The 21,180-nt window shown below is 36.9% G+C and overlaps 1 protein-coding gene across 1 annotated transcript in view; it reads right to left on the bottom strand.

Annotated features, from left to right (window-relative positions):
- ar (androgen receptor) overlaps nucleotides 1-18,763 on the bottom strand; it is a 56,838-nt gene extending 38,075 nt beyond the window's left edge. The window contains exon 1 of the mRNA XM_043239668.1: nucleotides 16,651-18,763. Within this exon, the coding sequence (XP_043095603.1) occupies nucleotides 16,651-18,113 (1,463 nt within the window). The 5' untranslated portion in view covers nucleotides 18,114-18,763. The remainder of the gene's footprint in view (nucleotides 1-16,650) is intronic.
- Between the last annotated feature and the right edge of the window lie 2,417 nt (nucleotides 18,764-21,180).

The following is a 21,180-nucleotide window of genomic DNA, read 5'->3' as shown; positions in this document are numbered from 1 at the left end:
ATCCCTCTAAAGCTGTATGAGAGTTCTGGCATTCTTTGGAGGTGTTTTGCTTGTTTCACTCACACTACTGACCTGTCAGCTGCGGCACTTTCCAAACAAGCCTTATCAATCACAGGGTCTGAGTGTCTCTCACTATTGGTGTTATGGCTGCCATTGCTTTGACCTCATGCAACGTCGTGTTTAAGAAGGTCACTTGGGCTAAAAATACAGTCGCGCTGAGATTCTGAGCCAGAGCAGTCACACCACACACGCTCTCACCCAGGACTCAAGCGGTGTTGGTTTGCTCTCACCTACTATTTCCACTGACACGTTCTTTAGTCTTCCTCGTTACTGTAGATTAGACATAACTTGATAGCTTAACAACACTCAAATGACATTTCTGAAATACTAAAAAGGGGAGCATGCATTTATCTTCACGTATGTTCTGAAAATTTACTGCCATGCTTCGTGCTTCTGTCAGGTTTATGTCTGTTTCCATGCTCCCTCAGCTGGTGTCAGGCTTGCGTTTCTCATTCCTCCGTCTCCAACACTCAAGGCACACAAATGCTATTTTAACATATCGCACTAATATGTTAATTACATTAGTGACAATAGCATACAGATGAACAACAACATATGCTGCCCATATATATAAAATCTACATTAAAGAAACAGTTCACTTAATATTAATTGACCCTCACGGCGTTCCACACCTGTATGACGTCATTTTTCTCTTCTGTGTTCCAAAGTAGAAAGACAGGGTTCCACAGACAGTGAGTTCGGACTGACATGAAGTTAAGTAAATAATGACCAAATTTTCATCGCATTAGTGTTGTCGATACTGATGAAATTAAGATGTTTAAGGTATTGTGGTTCTCGGCTCTTGTGAACTGAGCTCATATTGACTGAGGTGTTAATGACAACTAAATATAACACGGAGACACTGTCTGTGCGTGATATTATTATTAATGGAGGTAAAGACAGGCAGCATAAAGTTAAGATTGAGCGGGTACAAGTTTTTTTGTGTGCATGTGTGTGTGTGTGTGTGAGAGAGAGAAGAGGACTGCACTACAACTGCACACAAAGTTGACTGGACACAGAGTACAGACATAACTATACTCAGTGACATGAGATGTCAAGGGTACATACAAGGACAAACACATATAACAAACACTCGCATGCATGCCCTCTCTTTCACTTCTCTCTATCTTCTTTCTCTCTGTCTGCTTTGAGCTAAGCACCGGTTACTGTTTTATGAATCAAGTTACCTTACTCACCAAGTGAAGAGATAATGAAAGCATAAACTCCCAAAGAAGTTACGAATGATCTATATATTTCTTTATAATTAAATGTCTGTCTTTCTTTCTTTTTTTTTTTTTTTTACCAAATGGTTACCCAAAAATGTCCATTTTGAAATTTCTGTGAGAAAATTATTTACTCACTTATATCTTTAAAAGCCCATAATGACGTTGTTCCATTGGTGGAACATAAAGTCAGTTATTTCTAGCAGGGTGTTCAAGATGTTCTTTTCCATACTACAGGGAACAGTGACCACAGCTGTCCGGCAAGATTTAAGGCAAAATATTCAGTAAATAACGACTTTCAATTTTTGTTCCACACAAAAAGCTATTGAAACATAACACACAAGTCAGAAAATGTTGAAATATAGCACAAAAGTCATAATAAGTAATTTTATGATGCTTTTATTGTGCCTTTATGTCTTTTTTGAGGTTAGACACACCCAGGTCTCTATCCACTTTCACTGTATCAGACAAAAATTAGCTTGGATACTAACAAAAAATATATATATACATATTGTTTGGACAGGTAACAAGAATTGCTGAACACTTAAATTAATTGAAATAAATTAATTTAACATTTAACAAATATTCAACAAATATTTATTTTATGTAAAACATATTGCCAGTGTTATGCACAAATTAAAATTAAATTAGAATTAATGCCTATTGAAGTCCAATTTAATTGCCAAATTTAAATTGTCATGCCAAACGAGATGCATAATTTCAACAACAATTGGAATCTGAGAAGTACAATTATTATCAAAATTCAGACAGTTTGTCGGGACTAAATAAAAAAATGGATGAAAAAGTATTTCGGTTTGAAGGTTTGCATCCAGAATGAATGTCAGATATAGCAACAGAAATGTTTGCTGTACATATTTGAACATATTTTGGTCCACATCATTTCCAGAAAATGAAAGCAACTAATTACAAATAGTTTCGTTACAGTCCTTGAGTATATTTAGAATTTTTTTTATACATCCTTATAATTAAATTGTGGTGCTTTTACTTTTACTTGCTGGATAAAAAGAAAGAATTCAACTTTACTACATTTATTTTCAAAGAACTTGGGTGGAGCCCTGCGCTTCAGGCAATAACACACAGGTCTGACTCAGGTCCAAAACCAATCAAAACTCCCAGTTCAGCTGGGGGCGGGGACAGTCAATCACTGGCATTGGCGTTTTGAACCATTAATGTTTACCTATTTTATTGAATGTAAGTGAGCTACACTCTGATTTTAAATTATAATTTGGACGGCTCCTGAAATAAGTCATACCACTGATATTACCAGAGCACTCAGCAATTTAAATAAATGGAAAGCTTGATTGATAGAAGAAGTTATTGTATGGAGAAAGCAGGAACAATGTAAGTGTCTAAAATGCATGCTAGCAGTTAACTTGAAAGGCAAAGCTCATCCAGCGCAGTTAAAGTGAATGGACACAGCATTAAAAAAAACGTCATCATAAACAACAACTGAAATAACAGCACATACGTTTTTATGTGCATCTGACTTACAGATGAACGATGATTTATCAGACGCACATTGATAGTTCTTAAAGCAATGGTTTTACGCCAGGCATATTTTCGATAAAATGTCAAAAAGAGCACTTTATTTAACGTGTTAAATCATACCTAGGATTGAGAATCAAAAACCGTTTCCAATTCTGAATCAGATACTGAAGGTCGGGAATCAGGAACTTAAAATTAAAATTTTGATTCCTCTTATTCCTTTCTGTGCATTTTAATATGACTTTAAACCATTCAAGCAGAAGACATGCACGTTGTTTCCCAGGCTGCAAGCACATCCAAGACAAGCACAAGTCGATCATTAAAAAATGATCATTTTAAACAATTACAATAAATAGATTTTTTATTCTATACTGTGATGCAGGCTATGTTTATTAGCAATTTCAGTAGTTTTACTTGTATTCAAGTAAATTATACCTTAAGTAGAGATCATTTTACTTAAGTAGAGTTTTTAGTACTCTATCCACCGCTGTTCATTCCCCAGAATGCACTCTAGTTAAAAATCCAGTTCAACAGATTTTTTTGTTGTTGTTGTTGTTGTTTTGTTTTTTGTCATTCCAGTTTAACATTTTATGGGGCATGTTGACAATTCAACTGTCATTCCAGATTATAAATCAAAAGGGACTTTTTGATTCTGACTTTTCAGAACTTCACTGGACTACATTCCTAACCACACAACCAGAAATGCCGTCATTCCCTTACAGTTGAACTCAAGAAACAAAGTTTTTAGGGTACTTCATTAGGCTGTAAACACATTCTGAGTCCATGTGCAAGGTGACAGTGATGTGAGAAGTGAGACGGGTTTGTAGGTGAGGTGGCGGTGTCCTGTGATGTTTCCAGAGGTGATTAGGTGTACAGGTGTTTTAGGGGTCTCAGGTTAAATTTGTCACTTACTTTCATCAACACTTGCTGAAAAACTGGTATACAACTTCCTGAAGAGTCACACACACAGGTGCCAAGCACCCACAGGAAAATATCCTCTAATAACCAAAAAAATAAACAATAATAATTCTGTATGATTTATTAGCTTTTGTACCCGTGGGGAGTTACATTTTGGTGCCCACCATGACACGAGTCCCCATGAGTGCGTGTGTATTCAGATCTAATTCCCCAACAGTATATATAAACCTGTACACACACACACACACACACACACAAAATGCATTATTATCCTGTTTGCATCTGCAAGGTGTCATTTGCACATTTTTCTGTGTTAAAATCAATATTTATGACTGTTAAATGTCTGACGACTTGACGCTTTGTAATGTATTTGTAGTACATGTGTTTTTCTTTTCGAGACACAAATAACTTTAATTCTTCATCAAGCTCACCACTTCACGGAGAAAGACTGTAGGCCTACTCTCCAAAGAAACAAGTTGTTATTTGCTTAAGCAGTTATATTTGGTTGCACTTGCACGCTGGTATGTTTTTTGGTGGGGGGTGAGTGGCAGAAACAAAAGTCAGTGTCTACGGTAACGCACACGCATACACTTGGATTTACTTAATCATATGCAGCCTTTATTTCAAAATAACCACCCATTAATGTCTGGGGTGTTTTCAAAACAAAGCAATAATGACCCAGGAGAAAGCACTCAAAGGGTAAACAAAAAGGTCATCGGGGGAAGGGGGGACAGAGAGACAGAAAACCCTCGGAGTGGCCCTGATTAAATCCTTCTAGTGAAGACCTCTGATGAAACACCACTGGGAGGGCCTGAGTAGCTCCAGATGGAAGGATGGTTTATGTAATGTTACTAAGAGACGTTCACGCAAAAAGACTAACAATAAGAATTTTGATGATGAACTAAATTTTGCGTGCAAGCTTTTCCGATGTTACCCAGAAACAAAGTTTCGAATAAGGAAACAAATTCAATTTTAGCACAAAAGAAATCTCGTACAACTGAGAGTCAGCCTGGTGGCTCGAGCAAGCGGTTGTATGTCTCACAGCTATTTAGAAATGATATCAACATCATAAAAGTTTTTTTTTATTCGCTCTGTGGACGAAAACATCATGCAAGCGTGTTTGTCAAGCCATTTAAAGCATGCGTGAGGCTCTGGGTAAAGCTAAGCATGACTGCTACTAAGATTAACGTGCAGTGTGATAACATGAGAATGAGAGCATGAGAATTGTTTGCACATTTTTGAAATACGCAAATAAACGTCGTATTGAGTGTGTGGTCTTTATGTGTGCAAGCGTCTAAAAGTGCAGAGCAAATGTAAAATTTCAGTCCTTCAAAATTTTGAAAGACATCTTAATAAAATAATTACCACTAAGGAGTAAAATACTTTAAAACGTACATATCTCTCCCTTTTCTTCTTTCTCAATCTTTTCAGCATACTGAGACTTTTAATAGCTTTGTGAGAGAAATAGAAAGAACATGAAATCTTCCTCTTTGCTGAAGTCCTGAAATCTCATTCACATGTGCAATCAGGTTACAAAATGGCATTAAGTCTTTTTCATTTATAATAAATTTAAGAAATATATTTCTTTATGTTACCTTTGTAAAAAAATAAACTTAAGCTATTCATTTTGAACTAGGCATGAAAATCCACCGGGAGTCTATAATAGATGTGTCTAAAATATGAAGTTATGTATGTGTCAGAGGATGTCAGTGAGAGCATTATGTCAGATGTTTGCTGTGGAAAACTCAATTGGCAATTGGGATTTAAATGAATGTGTTTTTGTCATCTGAAAATACAGTATATTTGTATGACAAATGAGCTCTAAAATAGTTGGAAAATTGCATTTACATAGTTATTGAAATGTACATTATTATTAAAAATGCAGATGAATCAGAGATGTTTAGAGAAGCAGTTGAAATACATTTCATTGTGCACCATTTTTAGACATTCGTTAAATAATAAAATACAAAATCCAGAAAAAAAGGAAAACATACAATTGAAGGAAAAATTCAAAGGATTTTGTTTATGTTTACATTTATTCCCAAAGTCTAGCAGATATGTTAAAAGCATCTTTTGTATCTAGTTATTCATGCGATTTCAGGATATTTGCTAAAAAAGCTTAAAAGTTTTTACATAGTTTTACTGATCTGTTTTAATAGCTTAAAACAGTATTTATTTGAAATGATGTTTTCTTAATAAAAAATGACTTAAGTTCCACATCTCAGTGACCCCAGACTTTTGAACAGTACTCCATACAAAATATATTCATGATCGTTCATTTTAACTTTCATTTCGTAAGTATTTCTTCGTAATTTAACCTTGGTGTAACATTGTAATTGGGTTGCTTAACTTGACATAAAATGTAATAGATTTTTTTTACCGCATGAAGCGCATTTTTGCAAAACTTGCAATTTACAAGTTTTTACAGTCACTCCGCCACATCAATTCAGACGCTTGAATCGGTAGGGGTGTCCAACTAAACCACAAAACGCCATGCCCGATTTTAACTACAGTTGTGGCCAAAGAAAGGCACATAAACATCTGTTTTCAAATGAAAATCATTTGCAGCTTGCTTCTATAAATAGCAATGACTTTAGTGAGAAAGACCAAATAACGAGCCTAATATACATAGAAGTGTTTTTCCCCTCGAAGAATACCAATGCGTTTATTGAAATGCAGTGCCAGGTCAGTGCATTTTACACCTGCATCACGGGTATTTAATGAAAATGCCGTTTTCCGTGCTCAAATTTTGTGAATTTGTGTTTAGCGCGCAGTCTAACACTTGATACACCAAACCGTTATATGAGCGCTATCAAACACGCACAGTATTAAGCCTTATCATACAGAGCTTCCAACAGATGTCAGTCACTGGCAGAATTACATACTTTCTAGAGTTTCGTGTAAAATTGGACAGAAAAACAGAAGAGCGAGAAATGAGTGAAGTGAAATAAGTGAAGAATAATACTTCCATACTAAGAGCTGTTAAACAAGGCGGTCTAATCTAATTCTTTTCTTCTTCTGGATTATATATGACCCATGATCCTCTAACCTGCGTGTTCTGCGGTGCTTTGCATAGGATTCCTAAAAATTCATCACCGAATTTTAGAGCAAGTGTTAAATGAGTCAATATTCAACTTTTAAATCCTAATTTTGTATTATTCTTCGCTTGTTCTGCAGTTTTTTAAAAGCCCATTAACCTTGAGTGTAAGCCTGTCTGAATTACATTTGATAATTTTTGCTTAAACCTGACCGTTAATGGAACACAACTGACTTATAACTCAGTTCATAAATGTCAGTTTTCCTACCAGTGACATTTGGATGTTCTTATTGATTTGAATTTATTCCCCTCAAAGCCATTAAAATCTGCCAGAACAAAACCTGAGAACACAAAACGTTCAAATCCAAAAGGCAACTAATAAACATTTGTAAAACTAATGTAGAACTACATAAAAAAAAAAAATAATAATAATAAATGAAACCTGGGGCCCTCTCGCTCACTTTCTCTTTCTCTGAGTAAGCTCCAAACTTTTTGGAACATTTATAAATAAATGAATAAATAAATGCAAACAACAAAATAAAAACATTGATAGAAAAGATGCATTAGCCAACCAATAATGCTCAAGCCAGTAATAACAAATGCTCTTTTAGAATTGTTCTTTCTATACATAAATATCAAGTAATTAAATCATCTGTATGTATCATTTTACTATTTCTAAGTCTTTTTTTTCCAGAGCTTGTCTCCAAAAAAAAGCGTGGTATGGTTTTGGGGGTGAAAGGGGGACAAATTCAACATGGGGCTTTTGTGGCAGGGCCATCGTTAACTAACCATGGTTCTTTTCGGTTTTTTCTATTGATCTCTATTGGTAGCGCCAAAACTTAAGACCTGTCACGCGTGTGATAAGCAGGAGAGCTCACAACGAACATAAATGAAAATAAAGCGTTTTAATCTATTCAGATGATGAAATAAACAATATAAATGCAGGCAGGCAGGCAGGACAAAACCACACGCAAAGAAAGACGAGATCGGACAAACGGAACTGAAAACACAGGACTTAAATACTTTACGGAATTACTTAATAAACAAGACACAGGTGTAAGCGCTGAGACAATTAACTAAAAGTAGGTCAAACGGAACACATGGCACACGACAAAACGATAACAAAAGTCCAGAGAACGTGACAAGACCATTGGAAAACGCACCCCCTATCAGATCACCTCTCAGTTAACTACCATAGCCTAGGTAAGTTATCTCTTGTTTTACTAAAGTTCATGTTTGAACATTTAACATTTGAATGAAATATAACATTTTACTTGATTAAAGCTTTTGTCTTCCGTGTAAAATGTACTTTACTGAGTATATGATTTTGTAATAAAAATAAACTTCTGTTTATCTGTTTATTATATTTCAATATTACTATGCCTCGGTTAGCTAGATATAGATCAAGACTTGTTGTTTTACAGATGCTCTTTAATGCAAACATACGCAATAAAATTACAAGTTTGATTAATATTTATATTCTATAGATGCATTGTCTGCTGGTTTATTTCGCTACTTTTCAGTGCACTACATTAAGTATGCCATTTAATACGTTAAGACTGAATGTTAAGTGCAAGTTAACACCTGACCACACTTTTTTGTTTGCAGCTATTACAATAAAAAAATCACAGAAGAGTAAAAATATACCAGGCAAACAATATCATGATGTAAGCAACGCTACAATGAACAAAACTGGTCAAGAGTGTGTTAGATTTATGTGAATAAACAAGTTTTGGCAATAACCAGTCATATTGGCGGGACTGAGGTGCCTCCAAATAAAATTCTGTTTAGGGCCCCATAAAGGCTTCGGTGGGCCCTGTTGTAAAAGAACAAAATTAACAACAGCTGATATCTAGCTAAATCATAAAAATTGCTAATGAATATAAGGACAAAAAATTTCACAAAAAAACACATTTCTATTAAAAAAAACATACAAGCGCAACAGAATGCGAGCAACTAAATGTCACCATCATAGATCAATTTCAAATACCTCATGGATATGAGCACGTCTGTCAATCAAACTATTTTGATTAAAACTATATATTTGCTGTCAAACATCAAATTGTCATTTGGGAACTTTTAGTCTTTTTAAAAATCACTTTACACTGTAATCCTTTTATTTTTGCACACAAAGTATAGCATACATAAAAAATGAACGAAATCTGCCTTGATCATTTTATTTTTCTTTATTTCAATACGTTAATCATCAAGGGCATAGTTTTTATAATTTTATATATATTTTTTTTTTTTAACATATGCGAACATACAACATTGTAAAAATACACATACATTTATTTTAAAAAGAGAAGTGAAAGGGGAAGCACTTTCATTTTTTAAATACAAAGAAATCTTTGTTGTGCAAGTGGATCTATACTAGGAAGCTGTTAGACTTTTTTTCATTTAAGCACATTTGCTTGCAGAGCATATATAGCCTCATTAGACAGTCAATCCTGAAACAATAATCCCATTCATTGGCTGGTAATCAAGGGAAGATGGTCTCAATCGTGTAGGTAAGGGACTTAGTACCTGCCATCTAACAGAGACAGTTTTAATCACATATTGATGTACACTGCACTATCACGACAACCCCTCGAACAAAGTAACAACATCAGTGATTAATTGCAGAAAGAGGCATCAGATGCTAGAACAAACGTGAAGGTATATAGATGCTCCATTTGAACAATTAGGATAATATCAAACTGCAGCCTATGATATGGGTCATCCTCCCTTGATTATTAACCAATGAACGGGGTTGCTGCCAAGTGTTTCATCATTTAAGTTAATATTTGTTTATATGATGAGGAAACTGCGAAAATGTTAAGGTGAAGCACTTAGAAGAAAATGTCGTCCCTATTTGTCAAAGTAGCTCAAAGATATGTGAATCACAGTGTATTAGGAACTGCTGGAACAAGGGATTGGTTTTCCTTTTCATTACATCTGTATGTTTGTTAAATTGTACTTGAAATGCTAAGTAGAAAAGACAAGAGGAAAAACCATATGTCACGCCGTACATCCACCATAACGGATAGCTGCATGCGCCTGGGTGTATTGTAAACAATGCTGTCATCTATATTGCTTATCAGTTACGGCGCTTCATTTCAGTGCCATGAAACCCAACAAATCTTTGTAGTATCACGAGTGTGCATGTTGTTTTCACATTCCTCACAAACACAACTGGGGATATAAGAGCATGCGAGGAGCACATGAATGCAGTAATAACACTTGCTCTGATGGCCGATAATCTTCCGTTAACTGTCTAAAGCTGTATTCACATTTTTAAAACCGTAAGGTTTTTTTTCTATTATTATTTATTTATTTGTATTTTTTTTCATGGGAACCAGTTAGTTAGCGAGGCATTAGCAATATGTTTAGATGACATGGGTTTGAAACGGAGGTGAATTTTTTATTTTTTTTATACTGAAATATATGTATACATACACACATGCAACTGTAAGGTTTTACAGTAAATTTGTAACAGTAAGATCATTACGGTTTAGCTATGAGTTTAGCCATTTCTCTCTATATATATATATATATATATATATATATATATATATCGCTTTCTCTGTGCAAGGGCTTCCCTTATGAATGAAGCCATATATATACCCAACCCTAACTGCCAGTTTACTTCCCCAAACAGCAGGTTTGGCTTTAATTTTGATGAGACAGACCACAGCTGACAAAGTGGTAGAGCCTATAAGCCTAAAAATAATCATTAATAATGCAAAAACATTAAGTACGGTATTAAGATTTTTAATTCAGATAAAACTAATTTTCATAATGCAATTCTTATTTTTTTCTAAAATAAATGTAAACTATATGCAAACAAATTTGGTGGTTGCTTTTCAACAAGGTGGAGATGTGTTGATGAAAATATAGTAAAAGAAATTGTGAAAAAGTAATGAGGAACAGAGAGATGTCAGAGGAAATGAAAAGACTACAAAAAACGTTTAACTTTTTGCGATAATGATGATTGCTATACAAAAATATTGTTGTCCATGTTTCAAAATTTGCTGTGGGTGTATGGGATGGCCCGGATGAGCCTAAGATTTCCCGGCCTGAAATTTTGCCATCAATTATCACAGGCTTTAATAAAAAAGTGGTCCTATCCTGCTCCTGAGAGTGAAGCTCTTGTGTTTTCCTCCTTTTCCATCTCTCCAATCCTTTTCTGCTCACAGGTGATTGCTATTCCCACTTTAGTTGCAAAATATTGGGATTGTTTTAATAATAGATTGATATTAAACTCTTAAAGTTTAATTATTCTAATTAATTAGACATGTTTTTTGATTACTAAAAATGTATTTAACCATTAAAAGGAGTCCGGAAAAATTACTTTAGGTGTCAGCTGTCCATGGCAGTCTGTAAATGTGCCAGCACAATAACACACTCAATAAATTACCAGAAAATATTGAGATATCAACAGCATATACAACCCATTTTACTCACTTGTGACTTCTAATACATTGTCCAGGATAATAAACAGAATGGGAAAAAAAACAGGAAATTGATTGGATTGTAAAAAGTGGTCTCTGTGGGTTTTTAAGTCTTTTCAAGAGGCTGAGCTGGTTAGTACGTTTTGATGAAAGATTTCTGAACATGTTTGACATTATCTGAAAAGCTATGCTGATTACAGTAAGTAATCAAGTCAGTAAGTACAGGTCAGTTCTCGACTCACGTTGGGACCAAATCATGATAAATCTATTTTTCTTTGCTCTCAAAAAAAAAAGTATGATGTGTCATACATTTTATAACTTTCATGAATCCCTCCCATCCATGAAAGCTATTTATTGATGCTCAGCTGCAGAAGCAGTTTGTTAAAATCTCTAAGGTTGTGATGAAGTGTCTATACAACTGCATACATTTACACATTAATGTCTATTCTGTGTTTAGCAACTCTGTTTGCAACATTTCACCTCTGCATAGCCTGCCAAAGGATCTCGATGTAATGGATATTACAGCAAATCAATAATACTGAGAGAAATTGCTATTAAAATGGTTAAAAATGAGAATCATTCCCGAATGCGAGCTGCAGTGACATGGAAAACATCATCATTGACTTCACGTTACAGTAGAGTTTTAGTACTCAAGACTGCCTTTTTTTGAAAGTTTTGGTCTTGTCTCGGCCTCCACTGCATTTGTATTACATTTATTTAATTAATTATTTATTCAGGGAACAAAAACAGTTCCAAACAAATCCACAGCAGAATTGTGTCTTTCTAAACAACTCAAAACTGTGATTAAATATTGAATGAATCAGCTGTTTTGAACAAATCGGCGGAATAAATGATTCACTGACTCACTCATTTGCCACCAACTAGTCTGCTGTCAGTTTAAGATTAATATTTAGATTCATTTTATTTTCTTAATTAAATATTCTATGTTTTTCAAGCTGTAAATTAATGAATTTCAGGACTGGTGGTTTGATTTTGGTCTCACCCCCTAAAAGTCTTGTTTTGGTCTTGACTTGGTCTCAGTTTGGGTTCTGAGCACGATACTGCTTTACAGAAAATATTTTACAGGAACTGTACAAGCGCAGCCAAAAGAGCAAAGAATCAAAGGGCAAGTTTTCACAAAAAAAAAAAAAAACTGTATAAAACTAACTGACTAAAGCATGGGTTCAGCACTACATTAAACACTTCAGAGAATGTCATAAGCAGTAATGGGAATAATAGCGTTATAAATAAAAAGCATTACTAATGGCGTTTCCAATAACAAGTAATCAAACAAATTACCCCCTTTACAATGCTGTAACTGTTACTGACAATAAAATGTGGAGTTAAATGTGTAACTTACCCCATATTTTACTCACCCCAAAGCCATCCCAAGTGTATATAATTTTCTTCTTTCAGAGGAACACAGGGAGTTTTTTAAAAATTTATCCTGGTGGATAGTGGCCATTATTTTGAGGCTCCGTAAATTGGATATATCTGCAAGTACTGTGTCATCAGGAGGTTATCACATGTCCTTTAAAGCAGATCCATTGGTAACAAAAATATTTCTAGGTTTCAAATTATAGCGTAAATAACTGACTTTGAGTCACTAAAAACCCATCGATCTGCGCAATACAGAGCTAGAGAAGAGCTACATAAAACACAGAATTGACACGCTACATGTATTCTTCATTGTATTTTCCTCTCAAAATAACACCATTCTTCAGCTTTTAAGAACTGCTGGTTTCTCTGGTAGTGGGCGGAACTAATGCGCTAACGACAATCTTATTGGCTGGGCCTCACTTATTGTTGTCTCTGTTTTGATTTCAGCAAATCAATTTGAACGAACGCAGACGACGTGATTAATATCCATAAACCCAGCAGCTCATTAATCCTAATGGGGATTAAATTGTTATTAGTAGTGTCACAATTTAGTTTTTTAACACAATTACTTTGAATCTCCCCCCCCTTTCATAGAAATCCTAAATGAAAAACAATATCTGAAGCACCACCACCAGTCCTAAGCTCAGTCAACAAATATGCATTAATGGTTATTCTAATTACTAAAGCTCTATTGTTCTTATAATGCAAAATAAGCACAATATCGTATTACAATCCTATCGTAAAATACTACGTACTAATACAATTTTATTCCTAAGATGCTCATAGAGGGTTGACAATATTTGCACTAATATATTGAATTTGATAGCTGTCTCTCACATTGTCCCACAGAAACATTAAAATAGTGTACATTAGATTAGTACAATGTTTTATAATAATAATTTATTCTATTTAGTATACTTCATCAATTTAACATATGTATATTGGGGACATCCAAGTTATTTGATATAAATGACTAGTAGCTTTCCCTGGTAACTAGTTACTTTTATAATAATGTAACTCAATTATTATTTGTAACTGCGAACTATAACTACTTTTTTAAGTCACGTGCTTAACACTGGTTAATTGCATCTTGATTCATCGTGTCCTTCTAGAGAGCCTTTGTCGTTGCTGGCAGTCATGGCTGGTGGGGAAGCACGAGTAAACATCCCCTAAACAACAGGCCTAACCTTGCTCAAAATTGTGTTATAAGACAATATTCCAACTGGTACTCTATACATCTCTGATTGTCAGGTGCACTGTGTATATCTGTATTTTTCATATCATAGCTTTCAGTAATGTACATTTTAATAAGTCATTTAATGCAATTTCCCAACTATCTGAAGGCTCAATTGTCACACAAAGAAACTGGATTTATTTTAGATGACAGAAAAACGCTTTAATTTACACGTTGAATCTCACTTCTTATTTCTTATCATTTCTTAGACGTATCTACCCTAGAGTCCCAGTGACTTTACAATCCTAATTCTAATTGAATGGCTTAAGTTTATTTTTACCAAGGTAACAAAAAGAATTAAAATGTACTACTTAAATTATCATTAAATTACATTAAATGACCATTTCTAAACCTGAATGCACGTGTGATTCAGATTTCAGCGCTTTAGCAGAGAGGAAGATGTAATGTTCTTTCTATTTCCCTCACAAAGCTATTATACACTTCAGAGGTCACGTGGACTATTTTATTGCGATTTCTGTATTTCTAGTGTTTGACAGCGATGGCCACTATGAAATATGATTTCACGGGGAAAGGCTAAATAACGACAAATGTGTTATTGTTGTTTATTTATTTCACTGTTAAATGAGGTAACACGTAAGGCACACTATAAATATGACTGCTATAACTACAACTAAAATAGTATTCTACTTGTAAATAAAAAATACTCTGACAGTGGGTTCTCAGAACTTTAGTGCATTGGGGCTACAGTGAACTCTTTTAGGGTTCTTGGTACCAGTCACACGTGATGGCTGTGAAGGCTTTGTAAGGAACCTTTGCCTTGTTTGGAATGCTGTTTGACCAGAACTGAATTTGACCAAGGTGTACTTCAAAATATTACATAACAGAGACACACGTACACAAACCTCTCTCTAACTTCTTTGTCACTGTCTCTCCCGCTCACAGACACACAAATAAATACGCCACTAATAAAAATGCCACTATCTTTTGTGGTGATCTAACAATTCAGGGTGTCTATTTTTGCGTCACCCAATCATCAAGCCCACTGCTAATTAAAAGCGTTAAATTATAAAAATTAAAGCTAGTGGTCAAGCAAACTACCGCAGCCATCACAGACCATTTATATTGTGCACTGTACATGTAAGTACGAACAGTTCTTACTCAAATAAATACAGTGTACCCTCGAACTTTGATGTGGTATTCACAAGCCACTTTTTATGCCTAAATGTGGCTTCATGTTGTAAAAATCATGTTCAGAATATTTATTATGTGTGATATCAGGTCAAGACCAGTGTAAAGTCTCTCACACTTTGTCTCATTATTTGGGTCTCGGTGAGCCTGAAACCGTATTTTTTTGAAAAGATCAAGTGGTTTTGCCTCCAACTCAAAGCCTGATGATTCAAAGGTTAAACACACAACTAAGCTCAAATTCCTTTCCAAAAAAAAAAAAAAAAAAAAAAACACAAATACACACTCCGTACACTAGGGCTCGGACAAAAAGCTTGCTTAACTAAGGTTCAGATTGAGGCACCAAACGCTCAATCAGGTTCTTTAGACAAATGCAGAGACATGCATCTTTTTCTCTCCGTAGCCTTAGTCTAAGGTAAAGTCACCTTTCAGCCTCTGAATATTTTCTTATCTAAGGTCTCCTTTTGTTCCAGCCGCTGCAGGTCTAATCGAAACCAGTTTGTTAAAACAATCGTCTTACTGTTCAGTCAAGTCAAATTTTATTTATTTACGCTTTAAGAGCATTTATGAGTACATTGCAAACCCACAAAATTGACAAAGTGAGATGTTAAACAGAGTAAAATAAATAAACGTTTAAACTGTCAGTTTATGCAGTGCAATTTTAATAACGCCTGCCAAATGAAATGCACAGCGTGACAGTTGGACCCGCATGTCGGCGTGCGAATTAAAATTAATACGCCGACATTCCCTTTCCATGTATAGTCTGTGAGTAATTAGTAAATGTGTGAATGACTCAGAACAAGAATACAGAGAAGTTCAAGGATAAGAGCTTTGGCACAGTGTCTTCGCGTTTGGACACGACCATGTGGGGTTGCCTTGATGGCAGAAACGCTGGAACCCTGCAACCCTGAGGGAGGAGGCTGGCCTGTGTGTTAAAAGTCTACGGGTCTGTGTGTTAATGTGTACAGCTGTCTCTGTGTACTGGTTTACTTGGCCGCAGGCATAAAGAGAGGAACTTCAAGCAAATTAACGCTTCCTTCAGGAATTACAAATTTAATTCCTAGCTAATAAAACGGACCTGAAGCATAGCCTAACTGATCCCAATCCTTTAACAGAAACCCTATAAATAAAATTTGTACCCAGAACTGAAACTGAACACGAAACCGAGGGTCCATGTGAAGGAACAACACGGGGTGCATGAAGAAGATTTATAAAACAAGTCCTTTTCTATCGAATATTGCATTTCTAATTATTTGAAACGCTTATTAGAACTAATCAGCCTCATATGATGTAATATTTCTTTCAAATAAATATTTTGTTTAATAAGTTATCATAAAACGTTATGAAGAAAATGTCGCTTTTTTTTATTCTGGGGTCCCTGGGGTGGCTGAGAATCTGGACGGGCGGTCCCTCCGTCCGCTCAGGTTGAAAATCAGCGAAAAAAGGTAATTATTTATGGCAAATGATCCCGTGCATAGTCTCTTGCTAATTTCGGTTAGGCATTAATATAACTATTTAAACTATAAACAAACATTTCTGCAAGTCGGGCAAACTCCTAACTTTTTCACTGTGCTCCGCGCAGTCACATTTCGGATGCAAAGACGCGCCCCTTGCTCATTTAACAAAAGTAATTTTAGTACACTTTTTTTAACGTGATGAATGCACATGTTGAAAATTATTCGTGTAATAAAAAATAGCAGTGCCTGCTCCTACCTGCCATCCGTAAACGGTGTTACATCCAGCCACTTGCCCATCTCGTTTTTCAAGCAGGGCACGTTAGGGTAAGGGGGACGGGTCAACATCCCGCCGGGGTACCACTGTTCGGGCGGAGGACGCTCCCGCGGAACCAGAGCCTCGCTTCGGCCGTACTCGTAGGGGTTACAGATAAAAGGCGTTTCGTGACCAGATGCGTAAGGGGTCCTCTGTTTGGGAGGACCGTACTGGCCGTTGCTGTCCTCGGCGTACCTATGCGGGTACGCCCAGGCGTTATCCAGTTCACGGGGCATCATCTCTGCCTTGATTTTGACATTATAGAGATTCACGTAATCCTCCGGGGGCGCCGCGAACTCGCCGGACATCTCCGCGGGCTTCGCGAAGCTCTGGCTCGGTCCGTTTTCGAGCTCCGGGTGCACGAAATGGGTCATGCTGTGGGGCAACAGTTGTTCGTACTGACAAGAAGCCGCTCGCGTTGCGTCCATGTCCGGCGCTGTCGTCGCTGAACTCATGTTGGCGATGTCCCCCGACAGGCTGGCGAACTCGTGCGCCTCCTGCACGTCTGCGGTTAAGTGTGATCGAGACGTGCTGTTGCATTGCAAGGTCGTCACATCACCTGCTAGCTGCTCCAAGTCGCCACTTTTAAACATCCCGAGCACTTTGTCCCTGCCTCGCAGCTCTGCGTCTCTGTCTCGTCCCGCCGCGAGAGCGTACTCTCTGTCTTTCCCTCCTGCCTCTCTTTCGCTCACTGAGCAGTTAAGCAAAGGCATTCCAGACAAATAGATTTCCTCAGTACTACTTTCAGTGGTTAGGGGCGGCGGCGCGTGGTGCGGTCCCACCTCACCTAGTTCGCTGGACTCCATAGCTAAGCCCAAAGACACGGACACGGCTTTGCACAGCTCTCGCGCTGTCTCCGAGATGCTGCTGCTGCTGCTGCTGCTGTTGGTGGTGCTGGTGCTGGTGCTGGTGCTGTTGTTGGTGGTGCACGCACGACTACTACTCGCCACACTTGCGTCACGGTCCGAGCCCAACTCGCGCGCGTGAACTTCAGCCGCAGAGCAGCCCTTCTGTCCGCTCTCGGCGCCCCAAAGGAAACCTGCGCGACAGCCGCTGCTTACGGTGGCGTCTGCGCGGCCCGAGCCGCCAAAAGACAGAGACGAGTCGCTTTTGCTTCCTGTTGAACTCTTGAGAAAAGGAACACGGCTCCCCGCCGCCTGCATCACTGAACTCGCACTCTCGCAATCTTTCTCGGGGCAGCATATTATCCCTTTGCCGGGGGACAGCTTGCTTAAACGCATTTCCCTCGACGCGGTCTCCCGCAGGCAGCCGCACTTCTCGGAGCTATAAAAGTCCAGATTGTCGGGGTTGCCCGCTCTCGCGACGCGCACGTTTTGAAATACGCTTTGGTACGGTTCGCGGAAAACCGCGTTTGGGGGCTCGCAAGCCTCCCCCTGAACCTCCATGATCTAGAACAGAGCAGGCTAGACGCAGGCCGTGAGGGTTTAAAGGGGACTCACCGCAACAAGTTCGTCAACAGATCCTTAAAAAGTTCCAGTCAGACGGTCACGAAAGAGCTGCGTAGCACGAAAGCGTGTAAGCAAAAATAACTAAACGAGCGCTGAGATGGAGACGCATAGGCGGCACTTAATAAACGTCAACGAGAAAAGTTTTCGGAAAATGCACGCCGCCAGCCTTCTGCTCACCAGAGCTTTATTCTGTCCCACCGTATGCTCAGATCAGTCACGCTTCTATGCGCGTCGTCCATAAATGAGCGGATGAAAGTGAACCTGACCGGGGGTGGGAATTTCTCTCCTCCGCTCGAAGTTGTTTTCCGCTTACCTTGAGAACGGGCGATAAGATTTGGGCTGTCTGTTTTCAACGATCAGTCCGAGCCGAGGCGCCGGTTGCTACAGTACCCGGGGCGCATCATAACAACCCTCGCTTTCCTTTTTCAAGTACAATTACAACCCTTTTCTCCAGTGTCAGGTACTCTCCTGGGCTCAGGCGCAGGTAATGTGGGGCGAGCTTGCTGTGTCACGGTGTTTTGCCGGGGTAAGCAGTTCATTTACGGAGAGTACGCTCGGGAAAGACCTTGAGCGCTCTAACTGTCAGGACTAGTACTCAACACATAGTACAGCCACAGGAACGGCGCCAGTCAAATGCTTTCGCTTAATATCAAGTATTAAAACGTGTGTGTGTGTGTGTGTACACACACACACACACACACACACACATATATATATATATATATATATATATATATATATATATATATATATATATATATATATATATATATATATATATATATATATATACACACTATAGGTGTTCTGGGCCTTTGTTTCTCATGACATTTATTACCTTGTACACATTAAATCCAAAATGGTACTGTTAAGTCCAAAAATTAGCCATGTGACGAGCAAAAAAGTGTGTTTTTTTAGTTTTTTTATGTATATATATATAACCTTGCAAGAATAAATGATCTTGTCTGGACGGCACTTCACGTTTAATGTCAATTAAATTAAATTGCATGTTTTTTTTATGTGCAATTTAATGGACGCCTTTTATATAGTATAGAATATACTTTTATAACTTTTATAACTTTTATAAAGTATAGAATTTAAGATTAAATACATGTAAGGTCAAGTTTGTAATCTATTTTTTGTATTCCGTTTGAAATGAGAATTTTAAATATTGAAAAAATATGGGCTCTACAAAAAAAAAAAAAAAAAAAAAAAAAGTTAAAATGTGTTAGCCATGCATAAATAAATCAGTGAAATCACCATCTTTTTTGCTGGGACTGATGTTGCATTGTTAAAGCCAAGGCACCAGTCTGTTTTCCATTAAGCTCTAGAAGATGAGAAAACATCAAGACAATAATCTTATTGAACACTCAGGTCCTGAGGTGACTTCTCGTTCACATCCAGCCACAAGGACCGGTTTGATCACAAGACCATTATTATGAGTACTACTGTATACAAGTAGTAGTATTATTTCTAGAACTTTCTTGAGTGCAAAAACAAGAGCAGCTCTTGGTATACCTTTTATTTACTGTAACTAACTGTGACCTTTTTTTATTCACCATGAGACCCAGAAGATCTCCACGGTCCTTAGTGAGAATACAGTATTCATTATTAATCCCCATTGTCAGCTGTATCAAAATTGAATAACAGTGTAACACAAAAAGTCTCATTTATATCATATCTAACAAGAAGAACAATTTCCTGGCATAAACGTTGCTCTCTTAAGAAGCTAAGAGTTTAGAGAAGCACTTCACATAACCAGCAAGCGTGACACATATGCAGAGCAGGAAAAGGATATTGCTTTTGCAGCGCTGTATTGTCGTGAACTGTGTCTGATTTGGATGAGGAATGCTGCAGTGAAGTGTTTGAGGTTATTCAGAATGAGTGGCTTTATTCAGAATGAATTGGTGAGCGGCTGTGGGAGGAGCTGAGAGTGAAGGACGGAAGTCGAGAGAGCTGTTTGGCCGGAGATTGCCGGGATGAAGGGAAAGTGCTCAGTTGTGTTGTTTATTAGTGGAGGCTGAGCTAATTTTTGTTATCTCAACATCATATTTTTTTTGTTCGTCATTAGGAACCCGGCAATCTACCTATGCCTTGCTGGCTCTCTGTTTCTTTTGCTCTGTCACATCCGTGCGTGCATGTGTGTAACACCTGTTGCTTAGTAACTGAATTCCACATTTACTCAGAGCATTACGGCAAAGCACAGCCCATTTACTCTGATTAAAAAAAAATGTTTTGATATTTATTTGAAATAGTTTGGAAGGTTATGGAGACCCGCTAATATTATGTTAAAAGGGTAGTACAAGTTAGACTGAATAGACAGCACATGCACATACACACACACACACACACACACACACACAATAAATGACTATATATATATATATATATATATATATATATATATATATATATATATATATATATATATATTCCACTTAAAGTGGAATTAAATGGGGAAATCTGTAAACTATTACTCACAGTCACAAAAAGCATGATTTTTAAAATGTAGACAAAAATGATAAGAAAATTGATAATCAACTTTGATAACTATAAAATGATTCTGAAACAAAATAACATCAATTTTATTAACTTCACGTGTTAAATAAAATTGTCAGAATTAAGCACTTTATAAAAACCTCTACTTTATATAAAAAAATGCCCCATTCATTTCCATTGTATGTGGTATGTGATGCCTCACTGTAGCATTTATATATTTTATCTTTTTGTAGACAGGTCTAAATTATTTATTGTGATAATCACCATTATTCCACAAGCACCGCTGATCGAGCTCAACTTCTGCTGTTATATTTTATTGTTACATTTTATTGTAAATGACTTTAATATTTCGCTTGAATATTTATGGATATAACTATTTGAACCTTAGGTTGTTGCCAGAATCAAGATTATATACCCTGCATAAATTAAAGTTTGTTTTTTCTGAGCTCCAGTTGAATCTTCATATAGGTCAGATTCATTTTGCATGACAAACTAGCAGACAGAC

Source organism: Puntigrus tetrazona, chromosome 5 (genome assembly GCF_018831695.1).
Source record: "Puntigrus tetrazona isolate hp1 chromosome 5, ASM1883169v1, whole genome shotgun sequence".
Lineage (NCBI taxonomy): Eukaryota > Metazoa > Chordata > Actinopteri > Cypriniformes > Cyprinidae > Puntigrus > Puntigrus tetrazona.
This window is presented reverse-complemented; position numbering and strand designations above follow the sequence as displayed.